This window comes from Polyodon spathula, chromosome 17 (genome assembly GCF_017654505.1).
Source record: "Polyodon spathula isolate WHYD16114869_AA chromosome 17, ASM1765450v1, whole genome shotgun sequence".
NCBI lineage: Eukaryota > Metazoa > Chordata > Actinopteri > Acipenseriformes > Polyodontidae > Polyodon > Polyodon spathula.
In genome coordinates, this window is record NC_054550.1 from 3,718,993 (window position 1) to 3,745,002 (window position 26,010).

Below are 26,010 nucleotides of genomic sequence, written 5' to 3' on the forward strand. Positions count from 1 at the left end.
ACATTGAATACGTGTAAACTATAATGTAAAATTATTTTTGTTGACGCCCCACATGGACGTTCATGTTGCATAAACATTGATTCTGATTGAATGTGCTCGAATTTAAAGGTGATATTGGGGGACAAACTGTAATGTTAAGCATGGTACTTGCTTTATTTAATTAATGACAGATGGTAATGATCGTTTTAGATTGTGTGTTTGCATCTGCATAATAATATATAATACTATGTACAACAATACAATGTGTTAATTTCTGTCTATCTACATAGCTATCTGTCATGCATATGGTACAATCATACATGCATGCACATGCATGCATGCATACATACATACATTGTTATGTACATACACCGTTGGTAATAAAATCAATTCAGATCACTTCGTGATTATACACTGGCTGTATAGGTCGTGATTTCAATGTATCTCTATAAATTGTATTCCAGACACCATATATTTTTGATTGATTGCACTGTTGTGAATCCCAGAGTAAATTCACACGCACAACCCTGTGACTGGTGAATATCAGGTATTACTCATATTCCAGTAAACTTTTACACCACATGCATTAATAGCGTTTCGCCACTGAACGGCAATTAGACGACATAGACTTCAGACTTCAACTGATGGAATTGTACTGGAATTCAGTTTCGTTTGTCTGCATGAAATTCGTCTTGTTTACTTAATTCCAATCTCGCTTTCGCACATTTTGCTTTATATATAAGACAACAATCTTGTCATCCTAATCGGCATTTTGGAAGATCAGTACACAGTCTTTATCAGATCAGATAAAAGTATAACGTCTAGTGTCTTCTGCCAGACTCCAGTCAAAGTTTTCAACTGCTGAAGAAGGCATTAAAAGGTATTTGTGCACGTAAGTATATGATCAATAAAGATCAAAAAGATATATTATATATATATGATATATTCAAAAATATAGATATATAGATACCCGATATATTATGATTCATAGGGATATACTAGATCTAGTATATATCTATATATATATATATATGTGTGTGTGTGTGTGTGTGTGTGTGTGTGTGTGTGTGTGTGTGTGTGTGTGTGTGTGTGTGTGTGTGTGTGTGTTTTAATGGCAACCAGCATTCAAGTAGCATTCTCAAGCGTTAAATGCAACAAGTCTCCCGAGAACGTCTTGTTGTTTAGGGCTACAAAGTGACGCAAAAAATAAGCTAATGTTCCCTACTTGTCTGCATGCAAATTCCGTCGAAGTGTTTTAATTGCACAAACCACAGGTGTACGCAAGCTGCTTATGTAAAGTGCATTCCCGACGTGTCGTTTTAGAATCGAAGCCTTAAATAGGTGTGGTGCGAAACTTGCTTTCAACTTGCCTCAGCCATAACTTTTTCATCGGTCTTTTCTTTGCGGTATTCTTATGGAATGGACTACCAGCCAGCAATGCAGGAAGCCGTATCGTATCTATTGATCATTGAGGAGCGCCTTCAAACTTGCGGTTTCTCGCATTCATGAGAATCACGTAACTGCCAAAAAAAAAAAAGAAAAGAAAAAAAGAAAAAAGCGCAAAGGCTTGATTCGGTAGCGCATTTTTATTTGATATATATTAATATATATATATATATATATATATATATATATATATATATATATATATACTATATATATGTGTGTGTGTGTGTGTGTGTGTGTGTGTGTGTGTGTGTGTGTGTGTGTGTGTGTGTGTGTGTAGCAGCACAACCAGTTGACTTTCTATCTTCTCAGTATAGTCACCAAGGTGGTGGAGAGTTTAAGCTTGCGGATATTGCAAAGGGTTATTAGATTCATAAGTCACTCAAGTGGTGGGCGATCCACTGAGCTGAGCAGAAGTTCTCGCATGATGACTTCAAACAAGACACATTACCTTCCAGCATCTGTTGGAGAGACTGGATTTTAAGACCCTCCTGTCTCCAGACATCAGAAACAATGGTGAGTAGCTTGGAAATAATTATTTGCAGAGATAATTGCAAAAAGGCACTTGGGCACTTGATTAAGAGCAATTTATGGGAGAACCTTCTTTTTCACCTAGATTTCATCACTATTATATTTTTTTTAAAGAACACCCGATGTGGGACCGTGTAGGAATTATTATTATTATTATTATTATTATTATTATTATTATTATTGAGTATGGGAGCTTAATTTAATTCTGTCTTTGATTTAGAATTGCATTATAGAGAAACCTTTGCTGTGATAACGAAACGCCGAGAGCATCCGATGTTTTATTTTTAATCACCAAACCTTTTGCGAAGTATGTGGGCATATTGAATTATTTCTGTGCGGTATATATTTATAGGTGGGCAAACAGATGCAGTATCGATGGCATGCAACATGTGTAAGCATGTATTTGCTCAGCCCTGAAGGACAATAACTTCACATCTAAACGGAGTAGATTGCTGTAGTATAGCGTCAGGTGGAGTGTATGGTTTGACGGGAGGTCTTATATTGAGGAATATAACACGCTGTGAAAATGACTGTTGCCTTTCTTAGAATTCGGTCCGGCCAACATGTGATCAAATATTAACAGACGGGCTTGGCAGGAAAATATTCACGTGACAAGGCGTGGAGCAACAATATAGTAAAACAATATCAAATGGCACTTAATGAAAGTACAGATTTGTGTCCTTTATAACCGTATGCTTGCCGCGGCGGTGCAAGGGGATGCTTTCAGCACCTCGGACAGCGGAGGTGACAAACAGAATGGACTATATAACCCTACCTGGATTCAAACTAAGTCCTGCTGTTGTTTTGCAAAGCTAGGCTATAGCGCGTGTGTTTCTTTTATGCGCTGGCTTTTGGAGTCACTGTGATGTAAAAATAGATCACCAAATGCTGAACGCTTAGCTCTTGGAGTTTTGTCGCCACTTAGAGCATGATAAAGTTGAAATCTTAGTGGCGCTGTGTTCTATGGTGTCGAGCCTTTATCAAGCACCACTTGACACACAGCGTTAACTTTGGGAAATGCAAGTGTTGGTCTTAGGAGATCTAACCACTGATAGTGGTTGTTTGCTCTTAACAAAGGTAAGGAAAGCATGACTTGTGATTGAGTTTTGAGTGTTTGTTGATGTATTTACGTGATTCATTCCATAAGCATTGCTTCCTGTATGTGTACGTGTTGTTTTAACGGGATAGCATTGTGGTTTGCATTGTTAGTTTAGGTATGTATGTATATTCTGTTCGCGCTGCTTAGCCATATGTGATTGTAAGTGTTCATATGCGTGATGTAGGCTATAGAGACAGTCGGTTATGTGTTCTCAATAATTAGTTTTGAGTTATAGTCGTATATGACGCTAACCAGATTTCGTATTTTCTTTAATACATTTAATACAAACATTTACAACCAACGTTTTACTTAATTAAATTAAACTCATAGACTTGTGCTTGTATAGTTGTAACTTGAAATTATTTCAAAAGGAACATGTTTTTGAGCAAAACCCGGGGATCTATAACTCCTGCTAACAGATGTATAACCTCGTCTGATCGATTTCAGATGCCGATATGTTACACAGTCTTACCAGTGGAGAAATCATAATTGTATTATAGAAATATTAGAATAAAGGCATTACTGTATCCTGTTCCCGCCCCTCCGTTCACCTCTGGGATCTCACGCTGGTGCTTTACTATGGCTGTGTTTGTGAATGTGTTTCATTCATGCAGCTCCCTTACTCGTGCATTGCTGATCTCCTCAGCTGCGCCTTTTATTTCTCTTCCACGCGCCTGATGTATTTCGTTATATACGTGCCCGGACATACTGTATAAACAAGCGAATCTGTGAACTGCATTATGTCATGTACAGTGTAAAGAAAGGTGTGGTTAAAATGTAAAAATAGACGTGCATTCTCTATGAGATTTGTGGAGATAAAATGAAATGGTGCTTGAGAGAGAGAGAGAGAGAGAGAGAGAGAGAGAGAGAGAGAGAGAGAGAGAGAGAGAGAGAGAGAGAGCGAGAGGAGAGAGAGAGAGAGAGTAACGCCTCTATGTTTGAGTGTTTGATTTTGCTGTTATAGGTCTAAAGCAATTAAACGTAGGTAAGTAAGTACTTATTAAGTTTCGTCTCTGTTACAATTTGCCAGAGACAATGAGAGAGAGAGAGAGAGAGAGAGAGAGAGAGAGAGAGAGAGAGAGAGAGAGAGAGAGAGAGAACCCGCGTTGTCTTCTTTTTGGCTCGCGGGTCGTGTAAAAGTCCCTGCGAAGTAAAGGAAGGTGTGCTAAACCTCCTTGGTCCCTTTCCTATCTGCTGATCGTTCTGATGAAATACAAGGCGTGGTGCTGCAAGGAAACTCCAAGACATCAACGCCTACCAGCGCGCACAGATGGTACCGTTTAAAACACAGTCCTACTGGACTGCACGACTCGCACAAATAATTAAAGCAATCATTGCCTACTTTATTCTTTTTATATCGATTGCAGTTATACTTACAATCTATTTAGATTTTTTTGGAAGACAATTATTATTATTTTTTTGTTTGTCCCCCGTTTTGTTTTGTTTTTTTTCCTCGGGATATAAGATATTGTTGATAATCAAAAGATTTGTCTGAGACGTGCGTGGGAGGCGAGCCTCTTTCTCTCTCCTCCCCCTCTCCTCCTTCCCTCCCTCTCCCCCTCCCCCTTCCCCTCCCCCTCTCCCCCTCCCCCCGGGCCCCACCCGACCTGGGGGTTGACGTGCTGTGTGCACTATGAAGTTTTTTTTTTTTTTTCACGGAACTTTCTGCAATGTACGTCATCGACTCAATCCTTACAATGTGTTGTCAACCAACACCTCGAGAGAATCTCCCACCCACTCCCTTTATTGCGCTGCGGCGGTCGGGTGGGCGTCAAAAACAAAGCTTTCAAGGGAAAATATGGGGGGGGGGGTCTTATTCTGAATTACATTTTCCATCATCTTATGTAAAGTTTTTTATTTTTTTTATTTTTTTTTTTCAATAATAAGGTGTCGTTATTTATTTTTAATTCCAAGCAGCATGGGTGCGGTTTCCTTTTCTATTACCGGTGTGTAGGACGGTACAAACCCCAAATAAATAGCAAAACAGCGGTCCATAAATACAAATGCATTTATTTCTCTTTTCTTTGCATTGTATTTCGAAACGAAATTAAAGATTTTGGGGGGTTAGGAAATTACAGTGATGCTATTATTATTATTATTATTAGTATTATTATTATTATTATTATATTAGTAGTAGTAGTAGTAGTAGTAGTAGTAGTGGTAGCACCAGCAAGAAAAGGTAACCATAGCGTTTTAAAGGGATCAAGGTAAGCCTGTTCACACCTGTTTCGTAAAAACACACGCAGGTTTTTGTTACAGATTCCTCCTTTTTTAACGGCTTTTTTTTTTTTTTTTTTTTTTTTTTTTTCCCATGTAGCGATAGAATTGTACCTGCGCATTGTCTTATATGCTCCCAGATACCGTGTTGCATCTGCCTGAGAGAGCGCTGGCGTTACACCTATAACTGTTAGTGTCTGTAAAGCGTGTACGCAGCGACCTTGAACGCTATTGAAAAAAAAAAGTCTGCTTTGATTAAAGAGGCAAACATGGGCGGTAAACTATATATCCAAGAGAGGCAGGTGCAACGCTGCTTTTGGACCTGTGTTTGCATATGTTTTTTAACAATGCCGTCATATTGAATTGTTCTGAATGCGGCAGATCGGGATCGAACAGCAAACAAGCAGACATGCAAGAATAGTGCAAACAGCTGAAAAAGGCTTCTTTATAAGCGAATTCCATGATTCCTGGCTATCTGTTACTTCCGTCAATTCTCTTTTAATGGGGGTTTCCCTATTTGGACACGTGCATGTCCCTAACGAAACACAAACGGTTTCAAACTCAGAAACATGATGTCTTAACGTTTATTGTACTAGAGCATGCATTAGACATGCAAACACTTATATGTCAGGCTGCTGTCTATGCGTGTGTGTATACAGTGTCTTTGAGTGCATGGGTACTGTCCTCCAGTGTAAAATACTTTTTGGAGGGCAATGCATGTTTGCCTGTATGATTCCATGTGTTCTAGATATGCTTGTGTCTTGGCATCATTTCAGTGGTCTATAGATTCATGGTATCTGTCCACTCTAACCTACATACTGTACTAATATATAGCCTGAAGAATTTAGAAGGCACTTGCTACGATGCTACCAGTGAAACTATCTCTAAAGGACTGTCAGTATTTTTGCGTTGCCCTGTCTGCACATTTGCATAGTTATTTGCTTACATCTCAGTGAATAACAGATACAGACTTGAAAATATTGATCCAGTAACAACATTTTGTATTTATTTTTCGTGCTGCTGTGCAGTCATCACGGCATATTGTAATTGCCTTAGATGCATTTCAAATGTTATTATTGTGGGTCACTTCCTGGCAGTCAAAGATTCAAAGATAGGAAAGTCATTCCTCGACTTATCTGGTGGATTTCTTTGACTGTTGTTTTTTTTTACACCTGACTGCCACACTTGGTTTATTATTGATTCAAAGGTGCTCTGCTAAATAACCTCAAAAGATAACTCTGGCCATACCCGAAGCGACATGATGCTCCCGTTCCGACGCACAGTAAAACCTTGTGTTTAGGACACCTCAGTAATAAAGCCACTCAACACTCACACCAAGTGAGTTACTGACTTTTAAAATAAACATACAAACTTTAAACCCTCTGAAAACGTGGTATTTATATGCTCATTTAATTTAGAGGGGAAAAAAAGAACCTAAAACAGTTAATTTGTTTGGATTAAAAAAAAAACTAAAATAAATATCAGCATTGATAAAAATGGATAAACTTTTTCATGTCATAATAGTCTTCAGTTAAAACTACAATCTTATATCACTTCGAATGTACTTTATTACCATATATGGTTCCTATGTACTGCATGCTGTAGTGTTCATTGGCTTGACTACAACCAAGTTCTTTGTGATGCAGGGTGATGCTCTTAATTGGTGCCTAATTGGCTGATTCTAGCAGAGATAGCACCAGTAGCTGAATCTTCCCCATTTATAGCAGTGTCCTTCAATTAAACTTTATATTATGTTTATTTTTCTCTTCCTTTTTAAATCTTCTGGCTTTTCACTCCTTTTTTTCCTGCTTTTATCTGGGATGTCAATGGCCTGCGTTCATGTTCAGCTTCTCACCAGATAAGCATTAACACGTCTGCCACTGCCAAGATGACAATCATAACCCAGAGCCCATTGCTTTATCAGTTAGATGTTATTTGTTTTATGGTTTATATTTAAGAAAACATGGCAGTATATTTTTTCATGAGGCACTCAAATGCTTTTGAAGCTGTTTAACCCTGCTTAGTTGAGTTAAGAATTATGAGGCAGTGTATCAAGCAGTCATACCTTTTTAGGCCCGTTTTCATAATCCTAATTCTAATTATAATAAAATCGATGCATTGGGTACCGTATGCATTTTAGAGTCAAAGTGAGTCCTGTAGGATACAGCAAGAAACTAGATTGAGTCTCTGCTGCCAATTCATTTTGCCATTCATGCTAACAATACAAGATCAGTGGATCATTTACCCAGCCCTTTTTACAGAGCTAATCTAATACAAAGACATAACATGGCTCTAAGTACCAACCGAGAGACAATGCTAAGCTAAGGTTCTATACCCATAGGGTCAAAGCTAATTTAGGAAAAAGCTCTCCACTTTTAGAACCACTCTGAAGCTTGATAAAAACATGAGGATTCCTTTGCAAGTCATCAGTCTCCCTGACAGCTTGTAGTTATGCAGTGATGAACTTATGTTACGCCATCAATGCTTAAATCTTTCTTGTTCGCTGCCTGTAAACCAGTTGTGAGCTGGAATCAGGTTGGGTGGGGTATCAGATTCAAGAGCACATGGGATCAGGTGCACTGATTCCTTCAAAATCCCTTAAATTTGGCTTTAGAATTCTGCACAGCTGTTTTTTTGGATTCAAAACAATCAATTACAAAAATATGTGTTCCTTGTGCACATAAACATGGTACATGCAATCTTCTCCAATGTCTCCTACATTACTCTTAGGGGGTGATGTAGCAGTTCCCTCTCCATGCCTATTATTTAGTGCTGCATGGTGGCCTACTGTCTAGCGGGAGCTATAATGTCACGACCACATCCATCAAAATGTCTTTTTTTGTTTTTAGAACTCCATCCACGAGTTTTGCAGTAACTGACTGTCCATTCAGCTTTGTTTCTGAAGGCTTTGCATTTCAGTGTGGTTTTACGCCTATATGCACATGGCGCCACATGCATAATATATAAATCAGCAGAAATCATGTATAATTATCTGCACCAGCTCACGACTGACTTGAAAGAGGCCGGAGGATCAGTGAAGGTGTGTGTGGGAATCCTTATGTGTTAAAACATTTTATGCATCTGGCCTTGGCCTTGTGGGGATAATTAAGTTTTTTAAAAAATGTGGGTGGATGTGCAGTTCAAAGAAACAAAGAAGGGAGACAAAACAACTTACGTAAGCACCTGTATTGAAGATGATTGGCCCCTGACAATGCTATGTGCTGTGACTTTTAAAGACAACAAATGTGTGAACATGGATTAGAATTATGCAGCTTCTTCCCTGTGTTAACATGTACACCCCCGCCCACCTTTATAAAAAGAAGCTCATTAATGGAATTTTGTGCTTGTCAATAAGCAAGCCTGTGATGACCAGCTCAATGAATGAATGCTACATCACCAATGACTCTTTATACTAATGGTAACAATTACCTGTTGGGATTTTTTTCATTAGCCTAATCGAAAACATTGTGTTATATAACAACACATGCAAAACACCTTCCGTCTGTCAACAAGTATGTTCAACTACAGACACCAACTAGGTATGACATGCTTTCCTTAATGACAGCACTCAGCATTGTGCTAGTTGCTGTGGGTGCAGCTGAAGTTAAACGTGTGAAATATGCAAACAGGAAAGGTTTAGTGAGGTTAGTAAGAGAAAAGAAAACACAAAAGCAGCTCAAATGATGGTGGTTCTGTATAGCTACAATGGTGCCATTAACTTTAATTGAATTCAGGATTGGATGGTTTCATTTTTCAGTGTTTACTAAGTGACTGTGCATTGCAAGTTGTTTTTTCCCTTTCCTTAGTATTAAACACACACACACACACACACACACACACACACACAAAGAAGTTAGCACTTAGTGACCAAGTAAATTATTTACAATTCCAATAGTAATAGAAGACATTTCTGAGAAATAACACATCAGTCATCGGAGATCTTAAACTAGTAATAAATTACAGATCTTCTACATATTTACCCCCACCCACAGCCCCCATTCCTAATTTTGTTATTGAGCTGCTTAATATTACTAGTGGATTTGAAGGTTGAAAAAAAAAAAAGGTTTTCGTGTTTTTGGTTCCAACAATTCTGAAAGGTAGAAATTAGTTACACAGTTATAGGCACGTTTTATGACTGTGAAAATAAATCAGCAAACAGATTATTAAATGAATTGTAACCTATCAGGACTTAGTCATATCTAGTTAGAGAACACAGAACTGTGGTTCTGCTTTGTCTAGTTCACATTCCCTTGTCGTTCCTCCGAGAATGCCCCTACATTTAAGGGCATGTTTTTAAAGCGTACGTTAAGTGCTGGATAACAAACACCTTCAAACTTCTCCCTATTCCAAACCATAGCTTTTCTTCAGAAGCTGGTCTGAATTATAAAGCTGTCAAAAGTCACTATAGTGCTGCATGATGCGTTTCAAATGGAAGGCAAAGCAGTACTGCAGCTAAGGAGCTGTTCCATCTATGCAATTATCTACAGTATAAACCGACTCTGCATCAGACCTTTATGTCATATGTATTATTCACACGTATTGATTTTCTTTGGACAGCTAATGATTTCCTGTACATTGTGCATTTGGATTTTATCAACCACAGACCTGTCTTTCTGTAGGCAGAACCTTTAGCACAGTGAGGATTCCAGAATAGGTACGAGGCTTCGACAAAACTGATAATGACATCCGGTCTGCCCCATAGCCAATGCAGGGCGCCAATCTATAACACAGGCACCTGTGGTGTTGTGAGATTGTTAATTAGCTGGCCTTGCTTATTTATAGGTAAAAGATCAAGACCCATGGGCATGCAATTGATTTAGTGCATTGGTATCCTGGTATGGTTTACCTGTACAGCTTCAGCCATACCAAACAGTATCCCAGCATCAATTCTTACCATGGATGAGACATAAACGCACTGACACCCCTGCACAAGAAGAGACCCACACCCTTAACCCTCCTATTAGGTTTTGGGTCTATTTGACCTGACTTCCAACTAGTTTAAATGTTATTTTTCTTTTCATTTTCTGTATAATATTTTATGACTTTTCCTAAGTTGGGGTCATGAACTTATACACAGAAAACAGAACCTTTGAGATGTTTATTTTTTTTAGAACAGGTCATATACACAAATAAGCTGTTTTGGGTCACTGTGACACGTGGCGTTTATTTATGTAGATTTGTGTGCAGGAATAAAACAAACTTCTTCAATTTGTTATTTTATTATTATTATATCTGTATTATTATCTCTGGAAATGGCTGCACTTGTCTGGAGATATTTATAAACAAACAAACAAAACAACAAAACCAACAATATATAGCGACAAGGCAGAGCCTAATTTTCACTGTCAGTATTGCAACAGCATTTCACTGGTAAAGACACTCCAGAATGAGGAGCTCCCAGGTTGGCAGTCAAATAAGTTTTATCACAACTCCTGGACTAAAAGAGCATAAAAGAGTAAAACCTTTGCAAATAAAAACAGTTAATCAATTTAAGGCTGTTTAAATTATTTTTAAATTGCATCAGGTCAATATGACCAAAAGCATAACATTCTGAACATAATAGGAGTGTTAAGCACAATTTATTAACTGAAACTGACAGCTGTTTTGCTAAACTGACTTCAGGTGCTATGAGAATAGAATATAGATCTCCTGTCAATATTGCTGTCAGTATATAGAGGAGATGCATGCGATCCAAACTACCATAATACAGTGGTGCTGAATAACCGAAATTAGAAACGCCTGCCACAGCACTGTCAGTGGGGTGCAGGGCCACCAAAGGGAGCCAGCAAAATGAGTATGGAAGGTTTTTCTTTTATGTAAAACTTTCTCATTGATTACTCCTCATTATTTACTTAGGGGTGGAAATCTGCAGCAAAGTGTTCTCACATACAGGTCTGCAACGTTTGTAACCTGTCTTGACTATTGTGACTGAAAGTGATTTGAAACTCTGAGGCACAGATTCTATGTTTGATCATTATTCAGCATACACATTTTGATTAGCTCTATTTCGAAACGTGTCACAATGTCACAAAGTCGCTATGATTTTAACATTTAAAAAGAGTTAAAGAGAACGTTTTAAACTGAAACCAGCACTGTTCGGTGTTTGTGGTTTACTCGTTGCTAATACGTCGGCACCCACAGTGGAACAGAAGAACCGTTAAAGCTGCTTGGCTAGTGAACATTTTCACAAGGGCCATGGCATTCCATTCCTTTCAAGTGCAGTTACTATTCGCCTCCAGGGTAGAACAGTGCAGTAAGCTAAAATACGTACTCGTCTTATACTCGTGTCTAGGTGAAGTCAGAGAGAGTCAGCGGCAGAGTCACATGCTGCAACGTCAGGAGCTGTCGTTGTTAGTAGTGAGGATTCCCAACCTGCGTCTCATTCATAGCACCAGAAGTCTGATGAGCAAGCTATATCTCCTAACAGTGCGTGCGTGCGTGCGTGCTTGCGTGCTTGCGTGTGTGTGAGTGTGTGTGTGTGTGTGTGTGTGTGAGTGAGAGAGAGAGAGAGAGAGTGTATGCTAGCATGCAATCTTTCTATTTAAACCGAGATCAGATGGAGCCACTCAATCAGGGGATGCCATTACCTCCACCGTGCAATTTCCACCATCAATAATTTAATCTATTTGCTACATAGCAAGAAAAGAGAACTTCAGGCACTTGAGAAGAGGAGGAGAATTAAACACACACACACACACAGACACACACACACACACACACACACACACACACACACACACACACACACACACACACACACACACACACAAAACAGAAACCTAGGGAGATTCATAAAAAAAATCCCAAATGAAACTATCCTGCTGATGTTAACTTTTACAAACTAGGCATTAAAAGGTAGGTTTTTTCATATATATATATATATATATATATAATATATATATATATATATATATATATATATATATATATATATATATATAATATGTGTGTGTGTGTGTGCGTGTGCGTGTGCGTGTGCGTGTGTGTGTGTTGGGGAGACCTTTAAAGTAATGAGGTGCTTCATTCTTTAAATGAATCCAATACACCACTGTGCAACTTTATCGGGGCGGGTCATTAATAAAAAATGTTGTGACTATCTTGATTGAATTCTTAATATGAAAACTACGGGCGGGGGGGTCATTGAGGGCAACAATTGTTTCCCCCCTTACTTTTTTTTTTTTAAAGTATGTTATTTTAAAAAAAAATGTCAGGTGATTTTAGTACAGTAAGCTGTGCAGTCGAGTGCTGGTTTTTTTATATATCAAAGTTTACAAGCTAAAAATAACGACAACTTTATGTTTCTTGCTTTTTTCTTAAATAATACTAATAAAAATGTATTTTGAAATATCATACAGAAGTAGACTACAGTATAATACGAATACGTGTATCAACTACATTGTTCAGTATGTAGTTTATTTTTGCTGGAGAGCTAGAAAAGGGGCGGTGTATTTGAAACGGTCTGCACGGCAGTAATGATTGTAAAAATAAACAGACGGAGGGTAGCCAATGGAAGAAGGAACAAACGTCTCAATTGATTGTCAAAAAGCCAAGAAACGCTTGTCTGAAAGGGGTTTGAGCACACATACAAAACAAAGGGGTTGTGCTCAAATAAAAAGTCAGGTCTTCTCATAAAGATTTTATAGGCAACCTGAGACGGCTGTGCTAGATCTCTCCGCGGGAGGCTTGCTTGAGTATCTGCTCGCTGACTGCTAATTTCACAATGCGAGGATGAATTTAAAGAGGAAAAACTGTCACGCACCGATGTCTGTGCGCAACTGAAGAAAGTGTATTGGAAATTACTTTAAAAAGATGGACTGTTCTGCTGGACGCTGAAGCAAGGACAAAGTTTGGGTTCTTGGATTTTTCCTGGTGCTTACAAAGGTTAGCATGGTTTGATACTGTCATTTTGGGCGCTGGTTTGGATTGTAAAATACAATGTAAATATACCAGACAGTGGCCTTTTGCAAAGTTGTGTCACTTTGAAATACAAATTATATATATATATATATATATATATATATATATATATATATATATATATATATATATATATATATATGCAATATAGGTATATACGTATATCCACATATATATACATATTAGGTGTATATAAATGTATATAAAACAAACCACCTAACACATATTACAATATTATATTATATATATATATATATATATATATATATATATATATATATATATATATATATATATATATATTTATTTTATAGACAACTATTCTGTTCTGACAATTATAAAAACGACCAAAAACGATTCGCATTATATTTTTAATTAAAATACAAAGTTTTTTAAAATCGTTTTTAAATTGTTTGGCACTGTATTTTGTTGTGTGTTTTTTTTTAGCGCACAAAACAAAACAACAAAACCCTAGAAAACTTTTTTTCAAAATTGAGAAGCTCATTGTGACATACGGATTGTTTTATTCTTTATATACTCAGCATGTGAAATAAGCCACAGAAGAGCATTCAACAGCATTCCCGCTGTGAATGGGGTCTAGTTGTTGTCGCTGTTGATCGTGGTCTGGGCTCATTAAAAGGTGTCTGGGTCAGTTTTTGAGAAAAACTTATCTGACTGGGGATAGAGTTATCCGAAGTGTGAGTTACCTGAAAGATCAAAGGAAATGGGGGGGGGCGGCATCTTTAACAGTGCTTTGCAAAAAGCAGCCTGGAAAACTATTCTGCGGACAAAAGCGCCCTCTAGCGGGAGGTTTTGGCAATGGCCGATAAGTAAATAACTATATAACACAATTTCAGAAGCACTTTTGATTTTGTACACTACACGTATTTTCCAGACACTGTAGACATAGTTCATTAAGAACACACATGCAGAACGATTTTAAGAGGGGTTTTGAGAAAAAAAAAACAACCAAACAATTGAAGGAGTGTGCAGTTTTGCACACAGCGTGCATGCACAGAAAAATGCAACCTGTCCAATAGAATTTTAAGAATGCAGTTATAGTAATTTGTGTTGCATCAATGATTTTGAGGTGTAGCGTTTGAACTGTTCCTCCTCTGTGCTGTTGCGATATCACTAAGTGATCTACATTATGCTTTTGTGTTAGCTGGTTTTATATTGATGGTAAGGAAATGAAGATACGTTGCATATTAAAAACGCGAGCTTGAACTCGGGGTACCCAAACTATAACACAAGTACTTTTGTTTTTAAGTGTTTGCTGCCGTATCTTTAATATACAGACCTATAGACGAAGAGGGATAACTAAAAGGGGACCGTGTCTGCTGTGGTTTGCTGTCGATTACCCTGGATATTATGTTTCCATTGAACAGCCTGGAACGCTTTTAAAAACGTAGAGTTTCTCCAGACAGCAGTGTGACGAATTTGACGAGGATTTATGGAGAGTAAGTTAAATCATTCTTGCCACAGTGTACTTTCAAAAGTAATTGACTCTTGCCCTTCAGTGATGGATGAAATACCGTTTCAAAGAATCGCCCTTAGAACACTGTATACTGATAAATACAATATGCATCATTCGCCTCGGAGTTAAAACAAAACGCCTCGTTTGAAAAGCGTGTTTCTCGGGAGTACGTGCGTTTGTACCACGATGCTCGGCAACTCTGTTCCTCCAGGCCGACTCCACTTCTTGTTTGACAGTCGTCAATAAATAATTAAGTTAAGGACCTGGAACCATGGTTCATACGTCCCATTCAATTATTCAAGACACGGTTGGAATAAAAACTTAGAAAATGGAATTACCTTTTTTTGTCAGCAAGTATACTCGGAGCTGACTTGTTTCTTATCTTACTATTATAGTCCTTACTGAACACAGTTCTTTTGAAACCACTTTTAAAGACATCATATTTAAAATGTTTGTATTTGTTTCAGACGAGCAAATAAATAAATAAATAAATACACTAATAAATAATACACAGTAGAGTGCATAAATACAAACAAATCTGTCAGTTCTTAAATATTAGTTTGACTGTGTAGCTGAGATGAGGTGAACAGCACATCGATTATATCATTATTTTCTTATCTCTCTCGCTTGTTTGGAATCTAGTAAACGTCACGTGTGGGAACTCCACCCAAAATATTTGCATCCAATTTTACATAATCGCCTGTCACTTGGAAGAACTGTTGTCGTAGCAAGCTAGTTAGCGATGCGAAGGAAACAGTTAATACCTATAGGCCTAATATTTGAGAAGACGAGCTGCGACTAACTGAGTTTTGTATGCCATTCGTTCCTATAATAATAATAATAATAATAATAATAATAATAATAATAATAATAATACGCCTGTTGACGTATGGCAGATGTGTTTGTTAGTGGAAAGAACATACCAGAATAACCGGAAACGATTGGTTTTAGGTTGGGAATGTCAGACTGTAGCGGTCATTTCATTTTGCTCTTAACCAAAATACAATATAATATAGTAAGTTGTAATTATGTAATAATTCCTCTGATAAATAATTTGACAAAAGCGGTAGCAAACAAACCTAACCAATAGGGCACCCTCTGCTAAGGTGGGGACATGACAGGTGACAGTAACATGTTTTCCTTCTATGACGTAAGGAACATTCTTTTGAACTTACTCATATTAAAGCTTCACTCACACAGGACGCGAGAGAACCTTCTCTGTTCTCGTGCGGCTCCACTTCAGCACTCTTGTCCCGGGGAGTGAGTCGGCTACGGCAAGGGAATCTGCAATTCTGAGATGGGATGGGTTAACCCTCATTTAACATTGTGGTATGTACATATGCATTTGCAACCTGCGTTTGCTTTATTGGGCGTAACCGTGGTAAAGAAAATGAAAATAAAGTAGACCAATTTTTCATATTTATTTGTAAAGAAAGTGTGGGTATATCAATTGCTTTAATATAGTGGTACAAATGTGTGCTAAGGGCGCCGTCTAGAGGCATAAAGTGCAATAGACGAGTCTGTTGGACTCAGTAGAAGCTTGATGAAAAACTTGCAGTTGACACAGGCTACTTGTCTGGTGAATAGATAGAGCGTTTGTTTTTCTTTTGTAAAACTAACCTCTTCTTTTATTTTGTTTTTTTTAGACTTATTTTAAATGACAACAGATATATTATTCCTATTCCGTAGCTAAGTTACTAATCTTATGACTTATATATATATATCATAGTATATATATATAATATATATATTATATATATATATATATATATATATCTACTATATATATAGATAAAGAGGCTTGGAATCTTTACACACACACACACACACACACACACACACACGCAAACGGACCGGACCTGGACATCCGATGTGTTGCTACATAAAGCTGCATGATATTTCGAACGTCCTATTGTGATTGATGTTGTCCTAACCTTGATTAAAAAAAAAAACAAAAAAAAAAAAAAAAAAAAAAAAACTTGAACTGTACAGCCCGTGAAACATTTTAAAAATCTGCCTAGGTCGGCAACTGTTATTCTTGTCTAATTACATAATAAGTGGTTTATATTCTTTGTTCTATACAACAAAACAGATTAAAGAGAAGAGATTAATAAAATAAACCTAACAATTACATGGTTACAACGTGAACAAACTGTACTTGCATTCTATCTGATAATTGCTAGGCTCGTCTAATGCCTTTGCAACCCGTGGGAGCTGAATGTTAATAATGGGGCGTACATTACTGTCTGCTATTAGACAGTCTCAAAATGTAAGTGAGGAACCAAGGGTCCTGCGATATGGCATCATGCGTTGTTGAAACACGTCCTTGTTCAAATCCACTTTGCAAACAGAACAGGAATGCTCCCAAACTGTTGGCACTGGCTGCCACTCGAGCTCGAGCTGCGGGAGTTTTTGAAACGTGACACCCGTGTAATTTGTTACTCAAGAAGCGCGGTGACCCCGACATTGTGTCACATTACAACCATTAAGCTAATTGATTAATTCAATAATGAATAAAATACGTGGACTTGAGAGCGAGAGATGGCAACGGGGTAACAATAGCCCTTCTAGTGAGCGTGTGCGCAATTATACTGAGACGCTTCTAAGTAAGAAACCCTTTGCATCTTGATTCTTATCCGGCGAAGACACTGTGTTAGTACAGGCTAGCCTGTGAGGGAGATGGGTGTAATTATGCTGACAAGTTCCCCATGTAAATGTTGGAACGGTGACATGTACGATTGTAAGCCACATGGAAACAGCAAAGTGGGGATGCGGCCCTTTTCAAAGGCCCCTGAGAATGTGCCACATACTTAAACTCAACTTGTTCAGGCAGTGATTAACACCGCACGAGTTCATCCATATGATTTTCTCCGAACTAGAAATACCCAGAAGTTATGTGCATAGATCTTCCACGCACCCCTTCTCCTGTCCTGCCCGGTCCAGCCTCCGTCTTATTGCGGAACTGCAATCATGCAGAGCCGTCTCATGCAGCGCACCAAGTCCTTTTGTACGCACAGAACGCTTGTTCGTTTTTTTTTTTTTTTTTTTTTTTTTTTTTAAATCCTATTTATGCTCAATTTTCAATGTAAAGCTGAAGTAGAGTAGATTTAAAATAAATACAAATAAAATAAAACGCATATGTCCTTTTCAGTTTACAATTTCCACAGTATTCCCTTGACGTGTTGGTGCGCATGCTCTAGTAAAACAATACGCATTAAGCAAGACGCATATGTTGTACATAGTAAAACTTACCAAAAAGTCTACTTATATTTACTTACATACAATGTGCAACAATGTTACTGCATATGTCAATAAATAAAAACAATGTTAAAATTAATACAAATTAGCTTTTAGTTATAGTTTACTGTTGTATAAATCACTCCCTCACTTGTGCCAGGTACAGTACTAATCAACTAGTAAGTACTGCAATATGCCTTTTGCAAATATACCACACCCTTTAATCAGTGCTTTATTGAGTTTATAAACTTATAAAAAGTGCCCAAAGATTACACACTTTGTATTGTAGTGGCTCATAGTGAAGCCTGGCTAAACTGCATTGCACAGCAAGTCTTATTTCCATCCATGCTAAGCTTGAATTAGGGTTGAAATCACAAGCAGCATGAGACTTTAAGACAAAGGTCTTGTAATGGCTGTATGCTTTCAATGCTACTCCCAATGCACCTTTGGATTTCATGTTTCATTAGCCTTCCAAGCAGAAGCATCTCTGTGCATGCAAATGCTAAAAATGGGGCTTTTACAACTAACCACTGTCAGATCAGTAATCTAGGTCAGATTTACTTGAACTTTAGCCACTTTAACCACTAGCTCCTGGTGCATTGTTCGAGTGGAAACAGGTGTTTTGTTGTCCAGTTCTGAACGTTTCTCCGATTTATTTTGGCTCTGCAGCACGTTTGTTGCTTGTTACTCTGCTTAGGATCAGAGTTGTACTTTCCTGCAGTGGTTTTCTGTGGAAGTTGCCGTTCCAAGAACACCTGGGAGATTGTCTTGATGGACACAGACACCTGCTATCTTAAGCCTTGTGTAGTCACTGAGATCCTTCTGCTTTTCCCTTTGTTGTTACTGAATAGTTGCACATAATTCTAACACAGCTTTGGTTAGGTAATGGCACATTACACAGCGTTGTAATGTGTATATATACAACAAATACTAATAGTGCTTAAAAAATTTAATTTTTCCATATATAGGTGTATCCATGCAATTGACTTTGTTGTTGATTTCTGTATACTGTTAAGTAAGTAAATATTTTGTGTTTTATTCACACTGCAACTTGAAAATGAAATCCCAACGAAAGCGTCTATTATGCTTAACTTGCGAAATTAGCGGACATTTGAGATTTAGTTTTTTTCCTGAATGGGAAAGCGGGGTCCAGTTACTTGGAGTAGCTTTAATACAGCACAATGGTTCACGGCTTATGTTTCTCTGCCACCGTTTGACTGTCGTGTCAGTTTCAGCAGCAACGCATCGATTTTCTTTAATGAAACCGGAAACCGGCAAATAAAAACATCTCATTAGCCATTGTCAGTGAGAAGGCTTAGAGAACCAACATGGAAATTGCATCTAGGCTTATAACGCTCCATGTGATGTTCACTGAACACTGAGGCATAGACTGAACCTAACCCTGCATACCGCCCGTCAGACTGAACCTAACCCTGCATACCGCCCATCACACTGAACCTAACCCTGCATACAGCCTGTCAGACTGAACCTAACCCTGCATACAGCCCGTCAGACTGAACCTAACCCTGCATACAGCCTGTCAGACTGAAACTAACCCTGTATACCGCCCGTTAGACTGAACCTAACCCTGCATACAGCCCGTCAGACTGAACCTAACCCTGCATACAGCCCGTCAGACTGAACCTAACCCTGCATACAGCCCGTCAGACTGAACCTAACCCTGCATACAGCCCGTCAGACTGAACCTAACCCATGCATACCTAACCCTGCCCGTCAGACTGAACCTAACCCTGCATACAGCCCGTCAGACTGAACCTAACCCTGCATACAGCCCGTCAGACTGAACCTAACCCTGCATACAGCCCGTCAGACTGAACCTAACCCTGCATACAGCCCGTCAGACTGAACCTAACCCATACAGCCCGTCAGACTGAACCTAACCCTGCATACAGCCCGTCAGACTGAACCTAACCCTGCATACAGCCCGTCAGACTGAACCTAACCCTGCATACAGCCCGTCAGACTGAACCTAACCCTGCATACAGCCCGTCAGACTGAACCTAACCCTGCATACAGCCCGTCAGACTGAACCTAACCCTGCATACAGCCCGTCAGACTGAACCTAACCCTGCATACAGCCCGTCAGACTGAACCTAACCCTGCATACAGCCCGTCAGACTGAACCTAACCCTGCATACAGCCCGTCAGACTGAACCTAACCCTGCATACAGCCCGTCAGACTGAACCTAACCCTGCATACAGCCCGTCAGACTGAACCTATACCCCGTGCATACAGCCCGTCAGACTGAACCTAACCCTGCATACAGCCCGTCAGACTGAACCTAACCCTGCATACAGCCCGTCAGACTGAACCTAACCCTGCATACAGCCCGTCAGACTGAACCTAACCCTGCATACAGCCCGGCAGACTGAACCTAACCCTGCATACAGCCCGTCAGACTGAACCTAACCTTGCATACAGCCCGTCAGACTGGCTACACTGCAATGTGTGATTCTGCAAAAATATTTAATTTGAAATGTTTTTTCGATCTTCATATTGGCAGTATTCAATTGTCCAGCATCACAAGATATTAAGTTAGCATTAACCTTGCTTTTAGAATAATTGTTTATTAGGGAAATGGACAACAGTTATTGTTGCTTATAATTGTAGAAGACACAACAGCAATGTTTGTGCTCTTGAAATTGAGAACTTCAGGGATGGAATTTTATTTTTTAGTGCAAAAATATAATTCCGTATTTGGAACCAATAAAGGGATTTCTATTCACAAACCTCTAACTCGTGGGTTATTTAAAGACTGTGTTGATAAACTTAATTAGGATTGTTATGTGCAGGCTATGACTATAAAACGTTTGGCTCTGTGTAAAAAGTATGCAACCACTTGTATTGTGTAATCCCTAATGCATCTCTTCAGAGAGAATATTCAGGGCATTACCAAATTACTTTGCATGATAATGGCTGTCAGATTATGTCAAACATCCGGTTGCAGCAAGATTTTTTGTAAAACTCTGTTTACACAATCCTTGTGTGTGAAATCATACTTCCTTTGAGTCATAGTCTGTACCGTCCAAAATGGAAACTTTAAATGAATTCATTTTAAACATCTCGGCTGCTAATGGACACAGTGCACGAATGGACAATGTTTAAAAGCATTTTATCTGTCATTTTGGCACCAATGAGAAAGACATTTTAGAGTTGTAAAAAACCAAAACCAAATAAAAAAAAAATAAATAGACTAAACCAAAAAAAAAGCCTCTTGCTAAATGCTGTGAGTAATTTACCAATTGTCACTGTTTGTAGGTGCAATTAAACTTTTTTAATCGGTTGTCTGTAGGCAGTTGACCTAGACTCTATCTGTTAACCCTAGCTCCACCCGAGATCTACTAAGGTTACCTAGAAGGTATGAACCTTCATCAGTGTGACAACCCCCTGTGATATAAGCTTGCATGCTGCTTGGATTATCTTGGGTTGCTCTTTGTAGACTGATGGGGAATGTATTCTGCTTTCCATCACAGGGTCTTCTGGTCAGTGTCCCGTTTGCCTGGACAGCCATACTGTATGCACCAGTGTGGGCTGAAAGCACCCCAATTCTAGCAAACCCCCGTTTTGAGATAGCAATCACCATTCCTGTATCCCAGCTTTCTGGCTCAATATTTTTAGTCATCTTTATGTGTAAAGCTGTCTTTCTTTTGGACCAGGATATCTGGACGCAGAAGCCTGTTTGAAAAAAAAAGTGTCAAGTTAAAACTGGAGGATTAGGACTTGATTGTCTTGCTCTTTGTCTGGTCACCCTCGGGCCTGGTTTCAAGGGGTTGGGTAAGGTTAAGTAAGGATTATTTAAGTGTAATGTGGGACACAAACCAAGATGTGGGCTGTTCCTGTGCTTAGTGGACCTTAATAGCAAGGAGGTAAAGTGTTTACTTTAATTTAGGTAAGGGGTATTGACGTTTAAGCTTTAGATTTGACTAAACTTCTTGGAATCTTCCTATTGTGTTGAACAAGCACCATTAGAGGAGCCTCTGAACTCAAGGAAGATCACCTGCCGAAGCCTCATCTTCTAGACATATTTATTTTATTGGTTTCTTTATTTTTGGGACATTGTTTTTAAGTTGATTATTGGCAGTCCCTGTTGACTCTTTACCGTGTGGTGGCTGATTGTGGTGTTTGTTTGCAGTGGGTTTAAAAGGCTTTCCCAAGGAGTACCTGAGTACCTTTTACTTTAAAAAACCAATGTACTTCGCTTGGGTCATTGTGGAAAAGGTAACAGAATCAGATCCCTCTTTAAGCTTTGTCTGTGGGTGGAGTGGAGGATATTTAACAGTATGAATCTGTTCATGGAGAAATACAGAGAATTCTTATTCAGTCATGACAATGGAGAAACTAGTGTAACCAGTCAATGTTGGCTTTTGAACCCCCAATACCCTTCACCCAAGAGGTTTCAGCTGTGTTCAGGGCAGAGCTTTGGAGGGAGTTAATGGTTTGCAATGTTGCATCTTAATGATTTACCCGAATTGTCAAAAAGACAACCTCTCATGTGAAGGACCCTGAAAAGGTTAAAAAATACACGACAGTGAATTTTGAGTCTGTGCTTCTCCACTCTACTTATTTATAGATAATGCGTCTCTAGCCCGGTTGCATTCTTAACCCAAGTACCAATTACGAATGGAAACAATAATGCTGTTTCTAAGTTTTTCTTAAATGCACTGATGCTGTAAGGCTATGTTTACAACATTTGTGAAGACATGTCAGTGAGCCCTTAATGGTTCTACTGTACCTGTTTGCTGCTTGAGCTATTTTTAACATCTAATGCCAAAACGAAACCTAAGACTAAACACGGACGAGATGTGAGTGAATACGGCCACTGAGGTTGGATTTTAATATGTTTACTGATGAGAAACTGACTGAACTGGGGAACAAAGGTACAACTTAATATTATTGCATGATCTTTCTCAGCTTTTTAGAATCAACAGTTTGTCCTCCAGCAATCTGATTGATGACAATAGAGATAATAGATTTATTCATTCATTGTGGAAATCTAGCTAATTAGGATGTCTCACATAAATTGCTTGGTGACAAGGTAAACCATTTAAATCTTTGTATGTTTAAGTCTGAGGTTCTGCCAATGCCTGCTGCAGGACTTATACAGTCACACCTGGAGTGATGATTAAAAACGTGTGTGCTCTGCATTCTGGTTCTGAAAACATGCACGGCTTAAAATGTATGTTTGTGTAAGGCATTAACCTTTAGATCAAACAGGCTTCATTGCTTTCTAAAATCAATTTGTAAAGCATTTTCCTGCAGGACAACATTTGCTCTCATTTTTCTTAAACCAGATAATACCTGTGAATGTTGTCAAACTTAAACTAAATAACTACGAAGGTTAATTAGCTCGGCTATAAAGCACACCCAGACTGCTTGTAAACCGGTTTCTAACAGAGACAGATGTTCATTTATTTGTTAGTTTTAAAGGTGCAATGTTGCACTACAGCAGCAACAACAACAAAAGCTTTTAAAAAAATAAAATTAAAATGATCTTGCTTTCTCACAGATTACAGCAATACTTAACAAAACTTTAATAGAACGCCTGCTTACCTTTTGGAATCTGTTGACCTTTTCAGCAGAGAATTCTCAGCTGCAGAATGACTTGAATGCTGGTTGCTGACGTTGTATGTCATTAAGTTTTAGTTTTGTATTGCTTGCCATGTGAGTTGGGCTTGGCATCTGTTTATACCGCTGGATGTTGTTTGTTTGCCTGATGCTTACTCCTGTGATTGTTGTTGCAGGTTTATAAGCCTGTTGGCCAGGCCATTGTAAATGGGAGGGTTTAAAGGATTGACTGATTGACTGAAAGCACATTGCAAAAAAAAAAAAAAAAAAAGAAAATAATTATGGATAAACATTAGATTGCAAGAGTGTGTGAAGTAGGGTCTGTAAGCTTGAACATCCTCTGTGGATTTCAAAAGAAAATAAAAGAATGTCGAATTAGAAATATTATTCTAGAGAGCTGAGGCCATGCCAAATCAAACAAATTTAACAGGGGGTCAAAAATTATCCCAGGAATGTGAATTCACCAGGCTAATATTTTAAGCACAGATAGGAATCATTCAAATTTTCAGCCCCCTCTTTTTTCAGGGTAATAAGGTGTCTTCTAAGTCATTGCTCCATTTCATATGGCTGGCACTTAGAGGTATTTATCCTCTGGAGGGGCACCACAATAATATCCCTTAATGATGTCTCTGGGGCCTCCACAATTAGCTTCCTGTATGGCAGCACAGTTGCTTTGGTGGCTGCTCAGTAATGACGTCCGAATGTCTGCGCAGTTACTCTGTAACACAGGCTGTTGATGTCGGAGAGCTAACGTCCCTTCTCATTCCTCTTCCTTCTCTTCTTTTTTCTGTTTCTCTGCAGTTCCACCAGGTGAGAAGAGTGATGACCATCCTGTTCCTTACTATGGTTATTTCGTACTTCAGTTGCATGAAAGCTGCCCCCATGAAAGAAGCTCCTGCCCTCCGTGGGCACGGCAGCCCCGGCTACCCCAGCGCACGGAGCCACGGGACTCTGGAGAGCGCGGGCGGGCCGGAGCGGGGAATGCCGTCGCTAGCGGACACCTTCGAGCAGGTGATCGAGGAGCTGCTGGAGGGGGGAGGCGAGAAGCAAGCCAGCGCTGCGGTGACGCGAGGGGGCACGGAGTCCAAGGACACGGACTCCTACACATCGCGGGTGATGATCAGCAGCCAAGTGCCTTTGGAACCCCCTCTGCTGTTTCTCTTAGAGGAGTACAAAAACTACTTGGACGCGGCGAACATGTCCATGAGGGTCCGTCGTCATTCAGACCCCGCCCGCAGGGGAGAGCTCAGCGTGTGTGACAGTATTAGCCAGTGGGTGACGGCCGTAGACAAGAAGACGGCCATAGACATGTCAGGACAGACGGTCACCGTCCTGGAGAAGGTCCCAGTACCCAACGGTCAACTGAAGCAATACTTTTACGAGACCAAATGCAACCCCGTTGGATACACCAAGGATGGGTGCAGGGGAATAGACAAGAGGCACTACAATTCACAGTGTCGGACCACCCAGTCCTACGTGCGTGCACTGACCATGGATAGCAAAAAAAAAATTGGTTGGCGCTTTATAAGAATAGACACTTCTTGTGTATGTACACTTACCATTAAGCGGGGGAGATAGTGAATTAAATGTTGTATAGATTTTATTGAGAGAAAAAGAGAAAATATCTATTTGTATATATACATAACAGGGTAAATTATTCCGTCAAATGAAAATTTTATGGACTGCATGTAAAAAAAACTAAAATATATATGAGGTTTATACAGTAAAGTGGTAATACAGTCTATTTATTGAACATATCCATGACTTTAAGAAAAATTAAAAGAATAAAAAAATAATAATTTACAGTCATTTGCGCACAACTTAAAATAAGTCCTGTATTACATTCCTCAAAACATTGTGGTTTGTTTACGTTGCCAAGAATTTGAAAAAAAAAAAAAAAAAAAAAAAAAAAAAACAGAGTAAAAAGAAAAAAAAAAACTATTGCATGCTGCTTCAATTGTGAATTGAGAAAACTGTCCACTTTGAAAAAGGAAATCAATTCTAACCAAAACATTCCGTTTACATTTTAGACAGTCAATGGTCTTTATTCCTATTAGTATTATATCTGTTTACTGCTTTAAACTTCTACAGATAGCGTTGGAATTAAATACAAATGTCAAGGTGCTGTTGTCAAAGCTTTGCTGTTTATTTTTTTATTCCCAAGTTAAAAAAAAAAAAAAAAAAAAAAAAAAAAAAAAAAAAAAAAAGAAATAAATAAGATATAAAAAACATTGACATATGTTCTGGACGATATAATTCATTTTGTATGTCGTGACGTTGTTTGCAATATGAAATTGGAATAATTGAAGAAATAAAATGTCTAAAGACAATTGAAAAAAACTAAACTGATGACAATAAAGTTTGAGCCCTTCCCTTTCTGGGTTACAGTCTTAACCATGGGTAGAGTCTGGAATTGTCTGTGTATCTCTACACTGGCTATATTTAACTTTGCAAACACCAGCACAGGAGTGACACTGTTTATATCCCAGCCTAGATTTAGTGTCCCCACACCATGTTCTT

At 38.7% G+C, this 26,010-nt stretch overlaps 1 protein-coding gene and 1 long non-coding RNA gene across 7 annotated transcripts; one reads left to right on the forward strand and one right to left on the reverse strand.

The window, feature by feature from the left end:
- The first annotated feature begins 791 nt into the window (after positions 1 to 791).
- Positions 792 to 25,384, forward strand: LOC121329509 (brain-derived neurotrophic factor-like). 6 transcript variants are annotated; one of them, XM_041275102.1, is made up of 2 exons: positions 792 to 871; positions 24,292 to 25,384. In XM_041275102.1, the coding sequence occupies exon 2, from the start codon at positions 24,313 to 24,315 to the stop codon at positions 25,066 to 25,068; it is 756 nt and encodes a 251-aa protein (XP_041131036.1). In that variant the 5' UTR covers positions 792 to 871; positions 24,292 to 24,312; the 3' UTR covers positions 25,069 to 25,384. The 6 variants fall into 6 exon arrangements, with proteins under 6 accessions (XP_041131036.1, XP_041131032.1, XP_041131037.1 ...); XM_041275098.1 differs by lacking the exon at positions 792 to 871 and adding an exon at positions 1,839 to 1,941; XM_041275103.1 differs by lacking the exon at positions 792 to 871 and adding an exon at positions 2,981 to 3,033.
- Positions 18,392 to 20,127, reverse strand: LOC121329511. Its single transcript, XR_005951791.1, has 3 exons — positions 20,111 to 20,127; positions 19,649 to 19,772; positions 18,392 to 19,609 (listed from the first exon to the last, which is right to left on the reverse strand). It is a non-coding gene; the product is annotated as an uncharacterized LOC121329511 (long non-coding RNA).
- Positions 25,385 to 26,010: the final 626 nt, after the last annotated feature.